Genomic DNA, 22,958 nt, shown 5'->3' on the forward strand with positions numbered 1-22,958 from the left:
GGATCCACCCAACAGATCTCCAAAGAAGACTCAGGGACAGAGATGAGCAGAAGTGAGAATTGGCGCTAAAAACAAGGAAAATTAATTGAGTGACTATAAATGGGAAACTGCTCCCACTAGTCCACTATGCCTCTACCTTCCTCCCACCCCACCTCCACTCAGGCAGCCTGCATTTTCCTCCATGTAAAACACCAGATAGTTCTTCCAGAAAGAAATTGAACGAAACGTTTAGGGAAAGCTGAGGCTTCCAGTCTGGGTGTTGATGCTCCAAAATAAGTCTTCTTTATACAAGAATTCAGGGTTCTGCAGCCTTATGGCTTGGTCCTCTACCTACTCACCCTAAATAATGCACATGTCCTCATCTGCCCTGCCCTACACCCCTTATACACCAGCCATTTTAACTAGTTTATGGCGTATCCTTCTGGCATTTCCTTTTTGCCAAGAACAGTTTCCCTGTCCTTCTGCCCTAAATGTGAACAGACAACCAAGGATCTTTCAGCAAATTAGGAAAACCAGCAGCATGAAAGAAAATGACCAAAACTAAACTAACAGAAAAATTAGTCCTAGAGGAAAAAAGAGATGACTTAAGGAACAAAAGAAAATGCTTTAAATTATCTTATTAACATATTCAGAATAATGAAATGGTAAAATATTTTTTAAAAGAAAATTACAAGAAAAAGCTCTTTGAAATTGAAATATTCCTGAAGTTAAAAAAATTTTTTTTCAATAGAAGGACTAGAGAATATAATCAAGAAAATCTCCCAGGACATAGAATAAAAAGATAAAAACATGAGGAAAAAGTTAAAAACTATAAAAGAATAATCTAGGAGGTCCAAAGTTGTACTATTAAGACCCTCAGGGGGGCCAGCCTGGTGATACAGCAGTTAAGTGCGCGCATTCTGATTCAGCAGCCTGGGATTCACCGGTTTGGATCCCAGGTGTGGACATGGCACCGCTTGGCAAGCCATGCTGTGGTAGGCGTCCCACATATAAAGTAGAGGAAGATGGGCACGGATGTTAGCTCAGGGCCAGTCTTCGTCAGCAAAAAGAGGAGGATTGCCAGCAAATGTTAGCTCAGGGCTAATCTTCCTCAAAAAAAAAAGACCCTCAGAAAAAGAGAACTTAAAAAATAAAAGGGAATGACTGCTTAATGGGGATGGGGTTTCTTTTGGGGGTGATGAGCATGTTGGAATTAGAGAGTGGTGGTTGTTGCACAACCTCATGCATATACCTAAAGCCACTGAATTGTACATTTTAAAATTGTTAAAATGGTGAATTTTATGTTATATGAATTTTACCAAAGTTTTTAAAAGTCATCCAAAAAATAAAAGGAAGAGAATTGTTAAGATATAGATAGATGAGTATTTTCTAGAGCTAAGGAGGGGATCAAGCCTTCATACTAGACAGGCCTTTGGCGATCTTCTTTTTCTTCTTTTGTATTCAAAAATCTTGTTAGGATATCTCTAGATATGGAACTTATTTCACTTATTCTGCTCTTTGAAGCAATAGTGGAAATAATGGACGAAAAACTTACGGTGACTTGGGGAGGATTGTAAAGACAATAAAGATATGTAGAATTGAATAGAGCTATAAACCAAAGCGGTGGCTGTCCTTGTGTTCCACAAAATACCACTGCTTCATGAGTAATCTCTCAAAGTTCTGTGGGGGGAAGTATGTTTACATTGGACACATTTAAATAGTATAGCTCTTGTGACTTCTAATACTGAGACTTAGGGATTCAGGTCCTAGAGAACATTGCAGAAGGAATCCCCCTAAGAAACTTCTGGTTTGTTACTGTTGTTGAATTTTGTTTTGTTTTGATGGCATATGGAGTGGGATGGGGGTTGGTTTTTTCTTTGTTGATTTATTTTTTAAATATGTAAAACATAGGCTGCAGAAGTAAAAAATATATATATTTTTTTTAAAAGAAATGATTTACTCAGAGAAGTCTTGCTGTCATTCTCTCCCCTCCAACCCATCCTCCCTCCCACTCCCTATTAGTAACCATTTTAATTAGGTTCTGGACTATCCTTCCAGCATTTCCTTTTGAAAATATAAGCAAATACATTTATATGTTCATGTCTGGCTCCCTGCTATCCTTTCTTCTGCCAACGGCAGCATAGTGTACACCTGGTTCTAAACCTGGAGGGGTGTGTCTGTGAATGATAGTCAGACATTAGTATCATTCCCTAAATTTATTTCCTTTTTGTGTTCTCATAACACTTTATACATACCTAATACCATTTATCACATTTCTATAGCTATTTTCATGAAACTCTGTCTCATTCTAGACCATGAATTAGGTAGGGACAGGAACAGGTAATATTAAAATCTATGTGTCTGGACTAATAAGTGCTGTATAAGAGACTGTTAATCGAATTGTTGCATATTCATGCTGAGTAAATAAGGATATGAAATCTGTGATAATTTAATATAGCTCATGATCTCCAAGTCATTTGTGTTTGGGGTAAATTAAACCAATTACCAAATTGGGAGTAAGGGTATTTTTGAAATTTTGGGACTAAATATTTGAATCTTGAAAACATTTATCTCTGTTCTGAAACTGTGATCATGTTCACAGTCTAGACTATAAAAATTTATTTGATCCATAACATAGCAGGCAGTACAGCCTGACTGATAGGTCCTTTGGGTGCAGAAAGCAATTAGTCAGAAGGGAGTTTCTTCTTCCTTCTCTCTGTCGGGCTGGTCCTATTTGTTTGTTTTGGTACTTACTACTTTAGTTTTAGGTTCAGATCTGAGATCGGCAGTTTTCCTAGCTATATGACCTTTTGAAGAGTGATTTAATCCCTCTAAGTACAAGTTTCTTCTGTAAAACAGGGATGTTAATACTTGTATTGCAGAATTGTAAAAAATACATGAGGTAAGGTGGTAAGGTACAAGTACCTAACACGGTCTCTGGCACAGGGGAAGTTCCCAGTAAAAGTTAGTTCAGGTCTTCTTTTCCTTCCCTCTTCTACCTGCCAGTATATCATCTTACCTGGACTTCTCATAGCTCTCAAAATGGTCCATGCTCCAGAACTGCCTACCTTCCCTTCTCCCGCAGGCAGATTCTTACTCTCTCAGCATAACTCTCTCAGCCAGGTAGTAGGGGAAGGTAAGATGATTCACCCTGATGATTAAATGACAGTTTCTAAAGATGTGCTTTTTAACTCAGGTCTTTGGTAACATTTTTGTCAATATAACAAGATTTGTTTTAGCAAAAATCATTCAGTCAAGGTAAGAGAAGGGTGGTTTTAGATTTGAGGAGTGAGCCGAGATGGCTGTCCCAGGGGTCAGGTCTATTCTCTTAGTACTTTCCTTTCCTCCGTGGGAACTCACGAATTGTGTAAAATCATTCAGGTTTTTCTTTTCCTTTTCTTTCTTTCTTCATTGCTTTACAGTGAGCTATAATGGCAGCTCTTTTGTGGGAAAAGGGAAAGCAGGGTAGGAACCGTATGTGAGTTATTTTTAAATGCCTGGATATATTTGACTATGGGTATGGCATCTTATTCTGGAAGTTAATAAAATTTAGAGCTTAATGAAACCACACTGTAGGAGGACACCCACAAATCCTGGAGGGCACCCACAAATCCTGGAGGACGCCCACAAATCCCAGACAAAAGGGATGTGCTACCCCATCCCCCTGCTTACTCCCTACTTTTATCCTTCTCTGTGGATTATGAGCATAACTGACTTTATTTATATGGCTTTTCTTCCAGTTCTTGGACTGAAGAGGCTGCATGGATTAGATACAGATAGTGATCATGTGAAAGGACTGTACTAAGCAGAGTTGTCTGTGTTTGAAATAAAAAGCAAGATATACACTTCAGTAATGCAAACCATCAGCCTAGGTTAGTGGCAAAGCGACAGTGCAGGAGTCTTTCGTAGCAGTGTGTAGTTCTACTGAGCCAAGACCTTGGCAGATCTGGCTAGATGATGGTTGTCCTGAGGTAGGTATATGGTTATAATGCTAATTCTATGTAGTTTGTTATTTTATCCCCTGATGCTAAAGGAGCACAAAGTATTCAGCTAAAAAAGTCTCTTCCCCCATACATGCAGCTCAAAAAAATCTCTTCTCCCTAGTTAATGATTCATTTTAACAACTTCCTCCCACCCCTGACAAGAGTTATACCTATTAATTATTCACATCTTAGTGAGAATTAATTCATATCACATGAACATCTATAGGAAAAGAATAGGTAGCTCCTAGAAATGGGAGTTTTTACTGAGGCAGAAGGAAGACATGAGAAGGTGGTCAAAGACGGATAGCCAAAAGTCAGCTTGAGGGTACTGGGCACCTTGGGTATGGGGTAGGGGAATGGTAAGAAGGCAGGAAATAGGAGATTATACAATAGGAGGTGAGAGGATCCAAGACAAACTTTGCAGTTTAGCTTGGCATTCTGGTGGCAACAGTGGGCCACTGAAAATCCTATATGATGTCTTTTTTTTTTTGAGGTAACATTGGTTTAGAACACACAGATTTCAGGTGTACATCATTATATTTTGATTTCTGTGTAGACTACATCATGTTCACCCCCCAAAGACTAATTACATCCATCACTGTACACATGTGCCCTGTCACCCTCCTCCCTCCCCCTTACCTCTGGTAAGCACCAATCTAATTTCTGTATCTATGTCTTTTGTTGTTTTTATCTTCTACTTATAAGTGAGATCATATGCTATTTAGCATTCTCCGTCTGACTGACTTCACTTAGCATAATACCCTCAACGACCATCCATGTTGTCACAAATGGCAAGGTTTCATCTTTTTTTTTCTTCTTCTCCAAAATGCCCTCCAGTACATAGTTATATATTCTAGTTATAGGTCCTTCTAGTTCTGCTATGTGGGATGCCAACTCATCCTGGTTTGGTGAACAGTGCTAGGTCTGCGCCCAGGAAACAAACCGGTGAAACCCTGGGCCGCCAAAGCAGAGTGTGCAAACTTAACTACTTGGCCATGGGGCCGGCCCTCACCTTTTTTTTTTAATAGCTGAGTACTATTCCATTGTGTATATATACCACATCTTCTTTATCCCTTCTTCCTTTGGTGGGCACTTAGATTGTTTCCAAGTCTTGGCTATTGTGAATAAAGCTGCAGTGAACATAGGGGTGCATATATCTTTACACATTCATGTTTTCATGTTCTTTGGATAAACACCCAGCAGTGGAATACCTGGACCATATGGTAGTTCTATTCTTAGTTTTTTTAGGAGTCTCCAGACTGTTTTCCAAAGTGGCTGCACCCGTTTATATTCCCACCAGCACTGTATGAAAGTTTCATTTTCTCCACATCCTCTCCAAATCTTGTTATTTCTTGTCTTCTTAATTATAGCCATTCTGACCAGCATGAAGTGATATCTCATTGTAGTTTTGATTTGCATTTCCCTAATAATTAGTGATGTTGAACATATTTTCATGTGCCTGTTGGCCATCTGTATAACTTCTTTGGAAAAAATGTCTGTTCAGATCTTTTGCCCATTTTTTAATTGGGTGGTTAGATTTTTTGTTGAGATGTATGCGTTCTTTGTATATTTTGGATATTAACCCCTTATCAGATATATGGTTTGCAAAGATCTTTTTCCAATTGTTACGTTGTCTTTTCATTTTGTTGATGGTTTTCTTTGCTGTGCAGAAGCTTTTTAGTTTGACATAGTCCCATTTGTTTATTTTCTCCTTTGTATGATGTCTTTAGCCTGAGTATAGTAGGGTTGTCTGTGGCTGAGTTGAAATACAAATACTAGTTTGGAAGTCCTAGGAACATCGAGTACAGCCCACTGATTTTCTTTCTGTTTCTTTCCTAACTTTTATTGGAAGAAGGTGGAAAAGAGGAATAGCATGAAAGGAAGTAGAAGAGAGAATGTATCTCCACTCTCCTTCCGTGTTCATTTTTATAGACCTCTGAAACCTGACTTTAGATGTTTGCTATCTAATTCTTTGAGGCAATAGAAAGACAAGTGTTATATAATTTAAGGGAAATATACTCATTATTGGCATCATAGCATTAGCAAAGTTAACAGTTATGATAGGCCAGTACGTCTAGGCAGCACTCATGAAAAGCAAGTATACTCGGGTTGAGTGTGGTTTACATAGTTGAAGCAAATTGCTACTCATTCACTGAATAGGTGCTCAATAGTTACCTGTTGAATGAATGAATAATAGTGTAGAGTGGGGAGACAGGCAGTAAATATGTATACAGGCACAACATAATCATAAACTGTATTAAATGCTACAAAAGAAAGAATAAGGTACTATGATGGAGGATAAAGAAGGGCAGAGAAAGACTCAGTGTTTTTCATATGAACCCTGAAAACCTCTAGTTTTGGCAATTTATAGATGTGTTAAAATGTGCTGTAAACATTTTTCATATTATATAGTGCTATCTTTTTCATTTTTCTCCCAAAGCCCCCCAGTACATAGTTATGTATTTTCAGTTGTGGGTCCTTCTAGTTGTGGCATGTGGGATGCCACCTCAGCATGGCTTGATGAGCAGTGCCATGTCTGCACCCAGGATTCGAACTGGCAAAACCCTGGGCCACCGAAGCAGAGCATGCAAACTTAACCACTCGACCGCAGGGCCAGCCCTCTATGTGCTATCAAAACTTGATAACATCTATGTTTTATCCCTTTTAATTTTTTTTCTTACCATTTATTAGCCATTCAGACCAAAACTGTTTATTACCTGTTTGTGAAATTCAGGGTATGTTTTGGTCTTTATTAGATCATTGACCATAAACATTTGTTTATATTTTAGCTGAATGAAAAGACCCAAGTGGTGTTAGAACAAAAACACGTATTCACTCATCTTGCTCCCTCCTCTAATGCTACAGTTCAGCCAGGTGGAGTGATTTAGTTATTTGTGTGTAGAGTAGCAATATGTTAGAACTACTATCATAATAGGTTTTCTAGAATTTCCATAAAAGTCTCATTCAAGAGTTTTTCATTTTGCTAAATTTCCATTTAGTCAAGTTTATCTAAAGCTAATGGGGTAGTAACCCTCACAGAAATCTAGAGTTTCAATTGTGAAAGTTCCTGGGTCTCCTTTAGAAAATGAAAAATCCATGTTATACACTCCTTTTGTCCCGAAAACCTTTATTGTATGTTAGTATGTGACTGGAGACCAACCCAGAGTATGAAGGAGAAGACTGGAGCAAATCATAATTTGGTGTTGATTGAAAGCTTCCCTCCCTCTTAAACATCTGGGGAAAAAACATCTTGCCTATGTTTATCTGCATTCCATCATGTTAAAAACGCTATGAGAAAAAATTTGAAACACCAATTAGTCCTATTCGTGATATTTCACCAAAGTTTAATTTATTCACAATGAAAGAGCTTTTTGTTCTTTTTGTCAGATTAAATGATGTTATTACTATAAGGATTTTTAGCTGTAGAGTATTATCTGTGCCTTATACTTTTCAATCATAAATCTCAGCCCTAAAAGTCTACTTAAAATTTTGGGGATTTTTTTCTTTTGCATTTATCAGTATTCTGTTGAGAAGAAATTTTGACAAGTGATTAAAATAAAAAATAACAGATGAATGTCTTTGCTTTTCACCAAGGGAACCAGATATGAGGCATACTCCTTATTAATTGCTAGAAAAGGGGTATCATTGATAGCTGTGTCCTAATATGTCATTTTGGGAATTTCTAGCAATCAGCTGAATTCTATTACTGTTAGCTGTGGGCAGGCATTGGGGTCCCTTCTGTGCTACTCACGTGGGTGAAAACTGTGGCGTGGAAAACCAAGTTCCCAGCTGCAGTCCTCAGGGGCCTGGCGGCCTTCCAAGGGTGGGAATCCTCCCTGCCAAGCAACTCTGTTCATGCTTTACTGACTTTCATTTTATTTTATTTTGAATGTGATTTTGCCTTATGTAAGAGTTCACAAAAAGGTAATTTTAAGTGTTTAGGAAAATTATCATGGGATGTGGGGTTGCCACATTTAGCACACACATACACACACACTCTTACATGGTGCCCAATATGTCTGAAATATTGCATGGGACATATACTGAAAAATTATTTGTGGGGCCGGTCCCGTGGCAGAGCAGTTAAGTTTGCGTGCTCTGCTTCGGCGGCCCAGGGCTTGCCACTTCAGATCCTGGGTGTGGACCTGTGCACTGCTTGGCAAGCCATGCTGTGGCAGGTGTCCCATTATAAAGTAGAGGAAGATGGGCACAGATGTTAGCTCAGGGCCAATCTTCCTCAGCAAAAAGAGGAAGATTGGCGGTGGATGTTAGCTCAGGGCTAATCTCCCTCAAAAAATATATATATATTATTTGTCGTTTATCTGAAATGCAAATTGAACTGAGCATCCAGTATTTTACCTGGCAGATTTACAAGGTAACTGTATAATTTATCATCCAAACCAGGACACTTTTGAGAGTGAAATGGGGCACTTTTAATAACTATGCTAGGACAACAGGCATAAATTGGGACGATCCTGGGAAAACTAGAAAGTGTGGTCAACCTAATTATAGGTGGGTTTGAAAGAATTTTTAATTATTGGTTTTAGACTTTTATAAGCAATAACATGTCATTAACTTGTATAGCTATGAATCTTTATAAATGGAAAGTGTATTGCTTCATAATTCATATTAAAAATTTGACTAAGGCATCTTTAAAACTATGGTGGTCTAATTGCCAGCTTCAACCTTGACACATGATTAAAGTTTTTTGTTTTTTTGGAAGAGTTTGAGAAGGATTGGTACTTTTTTTTTCTTTTTTTGAGGAAGATTAGCCCTGAGCTAACATCTGCTGCCAATCCTCCTCTTTTTGCTGAGGAAGATTGGCCCTGAGCTAACATCCATACCCATCATCCTCTATTTATATGTGGGACGCCTACCACAGCATGGCTTGCCAAGCAGTGCCATGTCCACACCCAGGATCTGAACCAGCAAACCCCAGGCCACTGAACCGGAACGTGCGCACTTAACTGCTGCACCACCAGCCGACCCCTGGATTGGTACTTTTTAAATACCAATTTTAAAGAGCATTAAAGTTCTCTCTCTTTGTGAGTAAAAGGAGGAAGCTACCACTAGTACATGAGATTTTACAGTTTAAATATTTTTAATTATTTCTTCTTTCTTTAGATTATTTGTATGCGTGTATTATACCCTCAGCCAGCCCTGGGGGTCTAGTGGTTAAGATTCTGCGCTCTCATCACCACGGCCTGGATTTGTTTCCCTGTCAGGGAACCACACCACCCATCTGTCGTCTGTCACTTGTCATTTTGTGGTGGCTTTGAGTTGCTCTGATGCTGAAAGCTTTGCCACCCGATATTTCAGATACCAGCAGGGTCACCCATGATGGACAGGTTTCAATGGAGCTTCCAGATTAGGAAGAAGGACCTGGCCACCCACTTCCGAAAAAATTGGTCATGAAAATCCTGTGAATAGCAGAGAATTGTCTGATAAATTCAAGATAAGAAGATGGTGCAAAAAGACCAGTCCAGGTTCCTCTCCTGTATACAGGGTCACTAAGAGTCAGAATCTATTCGACGGCACTGACAACAGTAAATTTTACCATCAGCAGTTATAACTTAAGAAATTCCATGTATTTTCTGTCTTGTATTTGGCTTAATTCTTCTCTTTTAGCCTATTTACTTCTTGTTTTTTGGGATTTACTAAATAACCTATTATTCACATTGAACTTATTCTTCTAAATTGTATACCTTTTATCTTCTCTTGCTCAACCTAACTTCATCCTACAAATTCATCCATAAATATTTGAGTAACTGCCACATGTCAGTCACTCTGCTGAGTGCTACAGGAATGTGACATGAAATGAGACTTGCTCATATCCTCAAGGAGCTTAGAGTCCACTGAGTATCTCCACCGCCTTGTACGTTTCAGTTGGTCTTGTCTCTGTCTTCTTCAGCCCTCTGTCTCTTTGGAGGTATGAGGATTAGTATGTTAGGTGTACTGTGGTTTTGAATAGGAATTGTATGTTTTTGTCTTATTCCAACATTTCTTCTTTTGATGCACAGAATTTTGTTGGAGTTTTGGCTACATTAATGAGATGTCTTCAGGAAACAGCTTATAACTGCTAGATAATTTTTCTGTGTTGTAGTTTATGAGTTGGAATAAAAATGTGTCAAAGTCCAACATACTTGAACTGTCTGAAACCTTTGAGCAATGAGTTGACCTGGATAACAGTTTTCCAGATTGTTTTACCTTTCAACACTTAACAGGATTAATGTCTGGTTTCTCTAAAAGAAAAATTTTCTTTGAAAGTATTTTCTTGCTTTTATTGTTTTGAGTGTCAACATTTGTTTAATATAATAATGTTAGTTAATTATTTAAAAATATACTTCACATTGCCCTATTTTTTATTTTGCAAAGATATAAAATTATTTCTACTTTATCACATGTAGAAAATTTATATAATATAAAAGCAAAATAGTGCAGAGTCTTCCCTGTCCTAGCCACACATTCTCCTCACCCATTCTCCTCATAAGCAGTTTTGTATCAGTATTTTGTAAATCCTTCAAAGGTTGCGTGACAGATTATTATTTACATAATTTTTTTTTTAATTTTCACACAAATGGTAACATACCATACACACTGTTGTGTACTTTGTTTTTTTCACCTAACACCATATCTTGGAAATTATTCCTATCAGAATATAAAGAGCCTGACTCCCTTTTTTTTAAACAGCTGCATAGTATCCATGTTACAAGGCCCCTACTAATCACTTTTTTCATTGTTTCCAGTTGTTTGCTGTTATATACAATGCTTGATGAATAGCTTCATAACATACCTCATTTAGCACACGTGCAACTCAATTGACATGAGTATGTCTATTACTAGGAGAGGAATTCCTAGGTCAAAGTGCATTCATAAATACTTGCATGCCTTAAAAAATGTGTTTGTTTTTCTTTAGCCTAAAGGTAATATGTGTTTGTGGTAGAAACGTAAAACATTTCAAATACTATTGAAAAAATGAAAGTGAAAAATAAATTCCCCAAGCTCCTAGTCCCACTTCCCAGATATAGCACTATGTTTCTTGAGATTATCAATTTGCACGATTTTTGTTTTTCTTTTTTCTTTTTTTATATAAATGGCCATGTGGTATTCTCTTATAGGTATATATCATAATTTACTCATTAAGTTCCTCATTGGTAGACGTTTAAGATGTCTCCGGATTTTTGTTGATACCACAGACAAAGCTATGGTGAAAAACCTTGTAGATACCTTTGCGTACATATGGATGTTCTTCTAACAGATAGATGCTAAAGTCCAGGAATATATGCATTTTAAATTTTGATTAGTTTTACTAATCGCTCTCTAAAAAGATAGTTCCTTTTGCTACTTCCACCAGTATATCCTTGCTCTGGCTATTATCAAACTTTTTAATCTTTGCCAATTTAGTAAAGGACAAAAAAGAATCTTATTCTTATTTAAATTTTTTATATTATGATTGATTTTGATAAATTGGCCATTTCTGTTTATTTTCTGTATATTACTATTTCTAAGTTTTTTACCCATTTTTCCTATGGGTTCTATATGTTATTGATTTGTAAGTGTACTCTTCTATTAGGAAATTAGTCTGCGGTCATGTATCTTACAAATATTTCTTCTTAGTTTTTCACTTTTCCCATGTGTATGGTCTGTAAATATACATAATTCCACCCTAAAAAGATGCGGGGGAGGAGGGAGTGGTGGGAGCGAATTAATGGAGGATCCAAAGCAAACTGCTAAGTACTTTTTAAATAAGAAAAATAACATGACAAAAATGATATAGTGCTTTTAGCTCCTTAGAGGAGAGAAGATATAAGATTGTACAATATTTAGTTTGTATGAAGTCTAATAACCATGCTCTAATATATTTGTTTTTTATATTTCTCCCTCCAGAGGTTTTGTCGGCTATGATTAGTGTGCTCTTGGTGTATATACTTATGGGATTCCTCCTATATGAAGCTGTCCAAAGGACTATCCATATGAAATATGAAATAAATGGAGATATAATGCTCATTACTGCAGCTATTGGGGTTGCAGTTAACATAATGTAAGCTCTGCCTTTTAAAAAAATTTAGTTGGCTTTACTTTTTAGAGCAGTTTTAGGTTCACAGCAAAATTGAGCAGACCGTACAGAGATTTTCCGTATACGCTCTTCCCCCACACATGCATAGCCTCCCCCGTTATCAACATCTCTCAGCAGAGTGGTACATTTGTTACAACTGATGAACCCACATTGATAAAGCATTATCACAGAGTCCAGAGTTTACGTTAGGGTTCACCCTTGGTATTGTACATTCTGTGGGTTTGGACAAATTTATAATGACATATATCCACCTATATAGTGTCATACACTCTATATCGTTTTCACAATATTTTCAATTACTGTGAATTTAGATACATGCATTCAGTAATGTGCAATGATATTTTTATATATTTTTAAATTATATAGTACATTAATTTTTCTTATAAATGTTAATAAAACACTGTTGGAATTATAAATTCCTCATTAGTTTGCTCAGGTATACTGAAGTTTGACTAACAATCAGGAATTTAAGTAGGACAGTTTTTTTTTTTAATTTAACTTTTATAATACTTTTATGTTAACTAGATTTTTTTTTTCCTTAAGATTTTATTTTTCCTTTTTCTCCTCAAAGCCCCCCGGTACATAGTTGTGTATTTTTAGTTGTGGGTCCTTCTAGTTGTGGCATGTGGGACACTGCCTCAGCAAGGCTTAACAAGCAGTGCCATGTCTGTACCCAGGATCCAAACTGGCAAAACCCTGGGCTGCCGAAGCAGAGCGTGTGAACTTAAGCACTCTGCCACTGGGCCGGCCCCAAGATTTTTTTTTTTTTAAAGATTGGCACCTGAGCTAACATCTGCTGCCAGTCTTCTTTTTTTCCCTTCTTCTTCTCCCCAAAGGCCCCCAGTACATAGTTGTATATTCTAGCTGTGAGTGCCTCTGGCTGTGCTATGTGGGATGCCACCTCAGCATGGTTTGATGAGCGGTGCCATGTCCGCGCCCAGGATCTAAACTGGTGAAACCCTGGGCGAAACTCTGCACCAAAGCAGAGTGCACAAACTTAAACACTCAGCCATGGGGCGGCCCCCCAAATTTTTTTTTAACTACCAATGTTTTTTCCTAAAAACTACCAAATTTTTAAGTTATATACTTAATCATTTGGATCAGGGGTCAGCAAACTTATTCTGTAAAGGGCCAGATAGTAAATATTTTAGACTTTGAGAGTCACACAGTGTCTTTTGCAGCTACTCAATTCTGCTATTATAGAACAAAAGTAGCCATGTTCAGTGTATAAACAAATGAGTATGGCTGTGTTCCAATAAAACTTTATTTACAAAATCAGGCAGTGGGCCAAATACAGTCTACAGATGGTGGTTTGCCAATCCCTGCCCAGTGGCTTCCATTCATGCTTAGAATAAAATCAAAAATCCTTACCATGGCCTTTTTAATAAGATCCTGTGACCTCTCCAACTCATCTCCTAGCACTCTCGCTCATTTTATTCTAGCCACAATGGCTGTCTTGCTTTTTTTTTTAAGCATATAGAGCACATTTTCATCTCAGGGCCTTTGCCCTGGTATCCTTTTTGCCTAGAACACTCTTCTACCACCACTTGTTTCCTGACTTCTTTCAAGCCTCTGCTCAGGTGGAATCCGAGAGAGACTTTCTCTCACCACTTTCCCCATCACTCTCCATCCCCTTGCAATGCTTTACTTTTCTTCAAAGCATTTGCATTGCCTGGCAGTACATTATGTATTGATTTGTTTATTTCTCTGCCTTCCCTACTAGAACATAAGCTCTGTGAGGGTAGGGACATGTCTGTCTTATTCACTGTTTTGACTCCAGCGTCTAGAACAGTACCAGATACATAATAGGTGCTGAAATATTTATTAAATGAATGAGTTCCATGTTGCCTCAATAGTGTCTGATTAGTAACAGATATTTTTGTCAATAATATTAGGAAGAATAATAATGTTTTATTTTATTTTTAACAGAATGGGATTTCTGTTGAACCAGTCTGGTCACCATCACGCCCATTCCCACTCCCTGCCTTCAGATTCTCCTACCATAGGTCCTGGGTGTGGACACAACAATGGGCAGGATAGCCTGGCGGTGAGAGCTGCTTTTGTGCATGCCTTGGGGGATTTGGTACAGAGCGTTGGTGTGCTAATAGCTGCGTACATCATACGATTCAAGGTAATATGATTGTTCATTTTTCTATTTTAACATACATTTAATTTCAACATTAAAACTAATGGTGATTGTCTTTTATCAGTATCCTGTACACCAAAGCCAGTCCTATTCATTTGCATTGATGCAGGCTTAATTGAGCCATCAGTCTATCTCTTTCACGGGCACAGAAGAAAAGAGTATCACCTCATGGGGTAACTTCTCTGTACTTGGCTTTGGTGGTGCCTTCACTGGAGAACTCAGTTTTAAGCCTTGTCACTGAACTGCTTGGTACTGGAATGCACACTTGACTAGAAATCCAGACATAGGGTTCTAGCCTTGGTTCTGCCATTAAAATGCCTTGACCTTGAGCAAGTCCCTCAGTTCTAAACTTGAGTTTCCTCCTCTTTCATATGAGGGGCTTAGACCAGATAGATGGCTGCTAAAACTCCTTCCAGCTCTGATTGCCTGTGGTTCTGGGTGGAAGATTTAGAGACGGCACAGAGGAAAACAAGAGAACAGATGATTAAACTTCTAGAAATAGGTCCTACAAGGAAGGGCATTTAAACAGTCTAACAAAGAGTGAAGACATTTCTCACTTGCAATATCCAAGATCCAGTCCTGCTAAAGAAAGCTACAGAACAGGAGAAAGAGTATGCTGTGCTTTCCTTTACAGTCTGTTTTATGTCTGTCTATGTTTAATCACACAATTTTGATCTGTCACCTTTCAGCCAGAATACAAGATTGCCGATCCCATCTGTACATATGTATTTTCATTACTTGTGGCTTTTACAACATTTCGCATCATATGGGACACAGTAGTTATAATACTGGAAGGTAAGATCTCACTAACATCCCCATTGTGGGCTTATTACTTCCCTAAATCAGACTGGGGGTTAGGGAGACACTCAAGGGTAGGAGCCATGTCTTTTCCTTTCTTTTTACTGATACTTATCAGGCTGTGGTAACACCACCTTACGTGCATCTGACATATAGGAATCAATGCACTCTCCCTGTTACCTGTGGGATCCTTATAATAGCTAAGAAAAGGAGGTTAAGGCAGACGTTATCCCCATTTACCAAGAAGAAAATTGAGGTTGAGAGGGGTAACATACCTTGATTAAGGTCACTCTGCTAATAAACTGTGGAGCTAGGACAAGAATGCAACTCTGATTCTTAATGCAGTTGTGTTTAGTCGTTTATTAATTCCTTAATTTCCTTTTAACTTGCTACTTTATTGTATTTTCAACATCCCTGCCTTACTGATATTATGTATAAGTGTGTAAATATAAGTTCTCAATAGTAGTTTATCATCAGTAGATGTTCCTTTCTTTTCTTCTTTTTCTTTTTTTTGTCTATCCTAGCTGATTTGTTAAATGAAGTATTCTGGTTTGCTTGACATTCCTTTTTAGTAAGAATGAACATTTTTTTAAGTGTTTATTAACCTCTTGTATATATCCTGCTATATGTGTGTGCATGGTTTATCTTAAAGTATTAATATATTTTAAAGTGTTTGTTTAAACTGAATTTGGTAAAGCCATTTGGTTTCTTTGAAAAAAAGTCCTATCAGTAATGTGTAACTTTTTTCCCAAAGTAAACTTTATTTATAAGTGATATATTCTGAACTAATAGGTGTACCAAGCCATTTGAATGTAGACTATATCAAAGAATCCCTGATGAAAATAGAAGATGTATATTCAGTGGAAGATTTAAATATCTGGTCTCTCACTTCAGGAAAACCTACTGCCATAGTACATATACAGCTAAGTATGTTGCTGATGGGAAATACTGGGGTTGGTGTACTTCTATCTTTGGAATCTGTGCTTATAATTAAGTAGGAAGACTTTTCTGCTGAAAGATTTGTTTTAAGGGAGGGGTGAGGCTCTTAAAAAGGTGAATTGCTGGTCAATATTGCTAGCAGAGCAGTAATTTTTTATCTCTTTGATTTTTTGATCAGATTCATTTTTGCCTTCAGATTAAAGGCATTAATATATTTACCATGTTTTTCCTACATAAGAAAAGCTAGACTCCGTTTTTATTTCTTTAAATCATTTCACAGACTGATGCTTTTTATTTTTTTAATCAAAATAATACATGCATGTGATTTTTTTTAAAAGTGCAAAAGATGAAATACTTGTAACTGATGTCTTGTATTCTTTCTCTACCTGACAGTGGACTAGTGAGATTGGAATAATGAGAAGCCATTCTGGCTTTGTAGACTGACATACTTCTCTAACAGAATAGCTTCAAGAGAATAGAAGTCAAACTAACATAACTATGTTGACGTCATATTAAGGTTGTTTTTTCCCTGTGTCTTACTCACTAATGTGTAACTCTATGCGATGAATAGTAACGATATTTTCTTGACATTGCAGTTCCTGGAAGTTCATCTAAATGGGAGGAAGTGCAGTCCAAAGCAAAGCATTTATTATTGCACACGTTCGGCATGTATAAATGTACTATTCAGCTTCAGAGTTACAGGCAAGAAGGGGACAGAACTTGTGCAAATTGTCAGAGTTCCAGCACCTAATTTGATATGTTTTGGGGACTACTGCCTTATTCTCCTGCAGTCACAGACCTGAGAGCAATAAATGCACAACTAATGAGAAAATGGGATCCCTGACAGCTGTGTCCATATCAAGCACCAGGCTCGCCGAAACGGTCACTCCAGCCTGACAGTGCTAGTTTCTCTTTAATGGTAAACTGAGACTTCACCATGATTTTCAGATGAAGACGTTTCCAAAACACTGTTTACAGAATGAGACGTGACTCTACAGATACCTCATAGAAGACAATCCGAGACCGTACGTCATTAGTTATGACAGAGTACCTATCCTAGAGGAAGCATCAAGAATTCAGTATTTGCATTTAAAAATCCTTTTTAAAGACCACTTTATATCAAGCCAGTGCTGGAAAACTGAATTTTTTTTTTTATTATTATCTAATCTTGACACCCAGCCACCCAGCTTCTGGAATTTGACACCCAGCTCTCTGTTTTTACAGAAATTATTTCTCAACAGATTTCAGAAAGTACTAGTAATTATCCAGAGAGTGGAATAAGCATGTATTCCTAAGTGTTTCAGAGATGTTTTATTTCACAAATAAGTCTTAATGTTATTGTTATAGTTAATACTTTATAAACAACTTTTTCCAGATGTTACAGGGTTTTGAATCTCAAAGTTAGCATTTTTGGTTATTTGCAATCTTATCAAACCAGATCTTTACATATTGTGGTCACTGTCATTATTTAGGAAATATTTTAAGTATTATTCTGAATGGCAGAAATTAATCTTAAACGCAAATTACTATATGATAATTTAAAACAAAATATAGAAGCAAGGATGGGGTGTGGCCTTTCAAATTTAAGTCTTCTTGAAATCGCTTTTACTGTTCATGGAATTATCTTCACTTAAGAACAGCAAGAGACTGCAAATGTAAACAGTGGTCCTCTGTCTTTCTAAGAACTGCCTTACATTTTGTACAGAAAGTTCGCTAGGGACGTTGCTTCCCACCTCCATGCCACTTAATCTGTGTGGGCTTTTTCAGGGTGAAACTCTGGAGGGCCAAGGTTCAGTTTGCAATCCCCACCTCTCACGTGTAGATTAACCACGTTCCTCCAGAGAGAATTTCTGTTTGATGATATGGGTTTGGGATGCTCCATGGATTCCAGAAACTCTTAAGATATCATTTTGAGGTTTTCCAATAATACCATAGCAGAAATGCTCAAAGGGATTGAGGGAAGAGACTCCTCTGAGAAAACAAAACTTTCAAGGGTTTTGACCTTGTGTGTGTGTGTTTAAAGCACTGGAATAGGGATGGTCATTACATCTGTGTGGGTGAGAGGCTAAGCAAAAGTTTCCAAACCAAAGGCAGCCTAGTTGGTACAGTTGTGTTAGAGAGGCAGCTGTGAATATTCATGTTTCATTTTGCAACTGTTGGTGTTAGATTACCTTTATGCACATTAGGAGTCCGTTTTCAACAGAGACAGTTTCTTATACCAAGAATGGATATAGTTCTAGAGCAGAGTAACAGACGTCAGCGCAATGTACCAGACAAGTTGTGAAATTGAAATCCTAGATAGGCATGCAGGTGACTTATAAATGAAGAATAGGAAACAGATTTTCATCTTTCTGCCATGTTCCTCACTATACATAAACCTAAGATAAAACCTGGATTTACCTAAAAGATTGTTAAGAGTTGATGGTATCCAGTAAAGGGTTGATAAGGGTTAACGGTACCTAATAAAACCCAGTAAGTGTTTTTTGAATTGAAAATTTTGCTTTATGGGATTCTTATTGTGAATCTACTTACAATAATGATTTGAATTTTTCAAAAATTTTAGGAGCATATAAACTGTTTAAGTCAAAATATTCTTGAATAGAGAAGGCAAGTAAGAATAAACGAGAGGGATTTCAGTGGGCATCTGGGCATTTATGGACTTTGGGTACCTAGCGAAAGAAAGAATGTGCATTATATGCTAATGGTTTTCCCATATTTGCAGTTTCCTGTATCTGCTGAGCTTGTTTCTTGTAAACCTTCCTTTATCTTAAACAGGTGTATCTGACTTTTCTTATTAAATCCATTCAAGAATTGAAAAGGATCCTTTTGTAAAATGCAGAAACACTGAAAATTTTTGTAAATCTTAATTATCATGTTCTGCTTAAAATGAGAGGTACACATGAAGTTTCCTGTGCTTTGGTTTTTTTGTAGGAAGAACTACAGATTTTGTATTTGTATTTTACTGGGTCTGTGAGATTTGAGAACTGATAGATTTAACTTTTTGGAACTTGACAATACCCACAGAGAAGGACGTGAACGTAGCAGATACGACCAGGGACCGCACAGCTTCTGACACAGAGCGTTTGGTCGGCTTCACCCGCTGAGCTACACCCTCGAGTTACACTCCTCAGCCAGCTCTCCGGGAAAGAGCTCTCCATCGTCCTGTGGAAAGCTGTGGCTGAGTTTGGATAGGCACCTCGCATTGTTAATTTTGCACTGGGAAAACAGATCACAACGTAAAAACTGGGCAGTTCTTCAGTGCAATGTGTTTTAATTAACATTTGCAAATAATCAAGAGCTACTTGTGTACATAAACCTATATTTCACAACTCTGGCCAGGTGCAGCCTTCTGATTTATTTTAGGAAAAGACCTATTGTTTCATTAATGACCATGCTGCCTTAGAAATATAATGTGGGGGATGTAGTTCAATAAGGCATATTTTAGAGGGCTTTGAAATGCAGAACTAGAAGCGACTGGATTCCTGCATACAGTTCCATTAGCTGTGCCTTGTGTAACGTGAGCCCAGATCTTCACAACCTGCAGCTCCCATCAGTATTGTTTGCCAAATCACTGGATTTCTTATTTTACTGTTTCCTCTTCAACTTTGGATGATTCATTTCCATTTTCTAAAACCAAGTTTCCTGCTGTTAGGAGTCTCAGTGTTCTGGCTCTGTCTCTGGAACCCAGGTGTCCTCACTGACAGTGTTTGCCTTTAGTAGACTTCTCCCAGAATAGACACAAGCAGGATCAGATATGTGAGCTTCCCTGTCATTTTAATGTGAGGAAAAACCATCTTTCAGAGACAAAGCACCACTTATAAATGTGTTTCTAGGTGGGGAAGAGCCTTTTTTTAACAGCTGGTGGTTCCCGCTCCAGAGTTCTCTACTCACTGAACTTTAGAGTTTAAGTGTGGTCGAAATGGACTGCCCTGCGCACCCACAAGAGAAGATCTTCGCTCAGAAGACTGGGTCGTGTTTCCTCAAACCACCACTGTCACTACTTCAGGAGAGAGAATCATTCATTTCCAAAACAAGCACAATTAGCTAAATTTATTTTCTTTTTATGCATTTATATTAATTGGTTCCCCATAACGAATAAGGCATTCTTACAGAATTTGAGCCCCTTTGGAATATGGTTTTAGGCAATTTTGCTGTTGACTATACCTTACACAGAGTAAATTTAAAGTTACAGAATGTGTTCCTAGATATAAGATTGGTTCATTTGGTTCAGTTTGTCTTTGAACCAAGCTTAGTTCATGAGCCAGTTGGGTATTAGTCACAAATGAATAGTGACACCTTGCTATATGCTGTGTTGAGGGGAGGCAAGTCTGATCTCCAAATAATTGATGAAGCTTAATATCTCTCTAACCAAAATACCATTTGCAAACCCTAACTACAGATCTGTTATGTGCATCCCACCAGACAGGGCTTCAGATGTCCTTTACAGATTGCCAGTCAGGGATATTGGTTGTGATGTTGTAGGAGCGTGCAAACTGGAGAGAAGAAATCGCTGTGGGAGTTCCGCTGTATTGAATTGTGTGGGTGCATTCAGGTCAGCGTGTCATTGAATTCTCACTTACCAAGGGTTTAATCTGTTCTTCTAATCATGTGGTGAGGACCAACAAACATTTTCTGATTTTTGGTAAGATTGGAAAACATTTATGAAGGCTTTCTCAGTTAAATCTATGACAGTGTCAATTTAAATATTGCAATTAAGTATGTTCTGAAATAACTGTAACACAGAATTGGAATGTGCCAGTATGTCAGCTTTGCACCCAGAAGATACTGTATATTTGGAAAGCTTATGCTTCTCTAAATAAACAGATGTTAATAAGTAAGCCATATCACAGTTTAAGAAATTGTATATACTTTTCCATGTGCCCCTTGAGAAACCAGGTATTTTGCATATGATTGATTTTAGAAAGATTTTGAAGTTATGGTTTGTCCATGTAATTTAAGATTATAGCATATGTATATGTACTGTATTTGCAATTTTCAAATTGTAATTTCCTATACATTTATTAAATAAAGTATTGTTTTGCCATGTGGTTTATTAAATGAAAATGTACAGTCCCTTAAATTAAATTTCTGGTTTTTTTAAATTGACTAAGTAATAGTAGTAGGCCTTAGAACATAATCATCTCAAAAAGAAAAGCATTGGAGGGGCTGGCCCAGTGGCACTGCGGTTAAGTTTGAATGTTCTGCTTCAGCAGCCTGGGGTTCACCAGTTCAGATCCCAGGTGCGGACCTATTGCACTGCTTGTCAAGCCATGTTGTGGCAGGTGCCCCACACATAAAGTAGGGACAGATGGGCACAGATGTTAGCTCAGGGCCAATCTTCCTCAGCAAAAAGAGGAGGATTGGTGGCAAATGTTAGCTCAGGGCTAATCTTCCTCAAAAAAAAAAAAAAATGAAAAAGAGAAAAGCATTGGAAAATAGATTATAACCTATCTAGTTTTAAAATCTCAGATTGTAATGCCCTCTTAGGTGTTTAAGAAATAAACCTGAAAAAAATCGTCCAGATAGGATAAAAAGAGATATTAAAAGAACCTTTATCTTTTTAAACCAGGTACTTTTAATGTCCCTACAGCCCCAGCAACAATGGCAGAAAGGAAAGAAAGCAGCCCCCGGGAGAGCAAGATTGGTGGGGACCGTGGTGAAGTCAGAATAATGACCTGACCAGTCTCCAATAGGGTGGACCAGGGGTCAGCAAACTTCACCTCACTGGCCGCATCCGGCCTGCAGCCTGTTCTGTGTGACCCAAAGAGCTGAGAAGGGTTTTTACATTTTTAAATGTTTAAAAAAAAATCAGAATAATGATAACATTTCATGATGTGAAAATTATGTGAACTTTAAATTTCAGTGTCCATAAATAGTTACCTGAACCCAGCCACGCCCATTCCATCATGGCTGCTATCACGTGGCAGTGGCAGAGCTGCGTGTTTGCAACAAATATAAAATATTTACTATCTGTCCCTTCATAGGAAAAGTTTGCCGACCCCTGGTGTGCACTGCTGTACCACTTTAGGCTGTAACAGAAAATATGGACGCAGCAAGCCCCTCAAGAGCCGCCTGGAAGTTTCTGTGGGGTCAGTCTGAGGGCTACCTGAGTCTTTTCCTCCTTTCCAGAGGTCCTTTCCTCCCTCTACGTGTTTCCTTTTCTTTCTCCCCCTTGGGGAGCAAGATTTCAAACATCATCTATGTGCCATATGATCTCACGTTCATTAGCGAGGCAGTTTTCTACCAGGGTCCCCTGGATCAGTCAAGAATGCTTTTCAACGTAAAGCTCACTCACTTGACTTCTGAATTTTTCACTTAAGTTATGACAAAAAATAAAGGAAATAAAAATGTATGTATGTTGAGTACCTTATGTAGTTTGTGCCAACTGGCAGCTCACAAACAAGAAATCACATTTTATTTGCTAAATAAGGTGATAATTGGTTATCAGGCTTTTAAAATAATATGTTCTTTAAAGTTTTCCAGTTACCTAGGAAAAGACTCAACTATTTTTGAAAAATAGTTTTAATACAGTAATAGATAAGTAATACAGTAATTAAAGAGATGTTATATATTATTTGTCTACCTAGCTATATTTCTATTTTGAAATATCACTTTTTTGGTCCATATCAGATGCTAAAATAAATTCTAATTTGGGGTAATAGCTTACAAGCTCCAGCTTATGCTAAACTTTCAGCTTTATTTAATATATTAGCAGAATAACATTTTTTGATTATAATTCAACTCCAACTATGATCTATTATAATTTTTTTTTTTTTTTGAGGAAGATTAGCCCTGAGCTAACTGCTGCCAATCCTCCTCTTTTTTGCTGAGGAAGCCTGGCCCTGAGCTAACATCCATGCCCATCTTCCTCCACTTTATACTTGGGACGCCTACCACAGCATGGCGTGCCAAGCGGTGCCATGTCTGCATCCGGGATCTGAACCAGCAAACCCCAGGCCACTGAGAAGTGGAACCTGCAAACTTAACCGCTGCACCACTGGGCCAGCCCCTATTATAATTATTATAAGTTATAAAA

General features: G+C 37.8%; 1 protein-coding gene across 4 annotated transcripts in view; it reads left to right on the plus strand.

The window, feature by feature from the left end:
* The window catches only part of SLC30A4 (solute carrier family 30 member 4), a 31,937-nt gene extending 10,957 nt beyond the window's left edge, over window positions 1-20,980 (plus strand). For 2 of the 4 annotated variants that reach the window (XR_011528705.1, XR_011528703.1), the window contains exons 4-9: window positions 3,720-3,950; window positions 11,850-12,003; window positions 13,969-14,170; window positions 14,875-14,980; window positions 15,776-15,910; window positions 16,519-20,980. Coding sequence is in view for 2 of the 4 variants with exons in the window: in XM_070581205.1 (XP_070437306.1) it covers window positions 11,850-12,003; window positions 13,969-14,170; window positions 14,875-14,980; window positions 15,776-15,910; window positions 16,519-16,673 (752 nt within the window). In the remaining 2 variants the exon portion in view is untranslated. The remainder of the gene's footprint in view (window positions 1-3,719; window positions 3,951-11,849; window positions 12,004-13,968; window positions 14,171-14,874; window positions 14,981-15,775; window positions 15,911-16,518) is intronic. The other 2 variants (XM_070581205.1, XM_070581201.1) reach the window with 1 other exon arrangement.
* Window positions 20,981-22,958: the final 1,978 nt, after the last annotated feature.

This window comes from Equus przewalskii, chromosome 1 (genome assembly GCF_037783145.1).
Source record: "Equus przewalskii isolate Varuska chromosome 1, EquPr2, whole genome shotgun sequence".
NCBI lineage: Eukaryota > Metazoa > Chordata > Mammalia > Perissodactyla > Equidae > Equus > Equus przewalskii.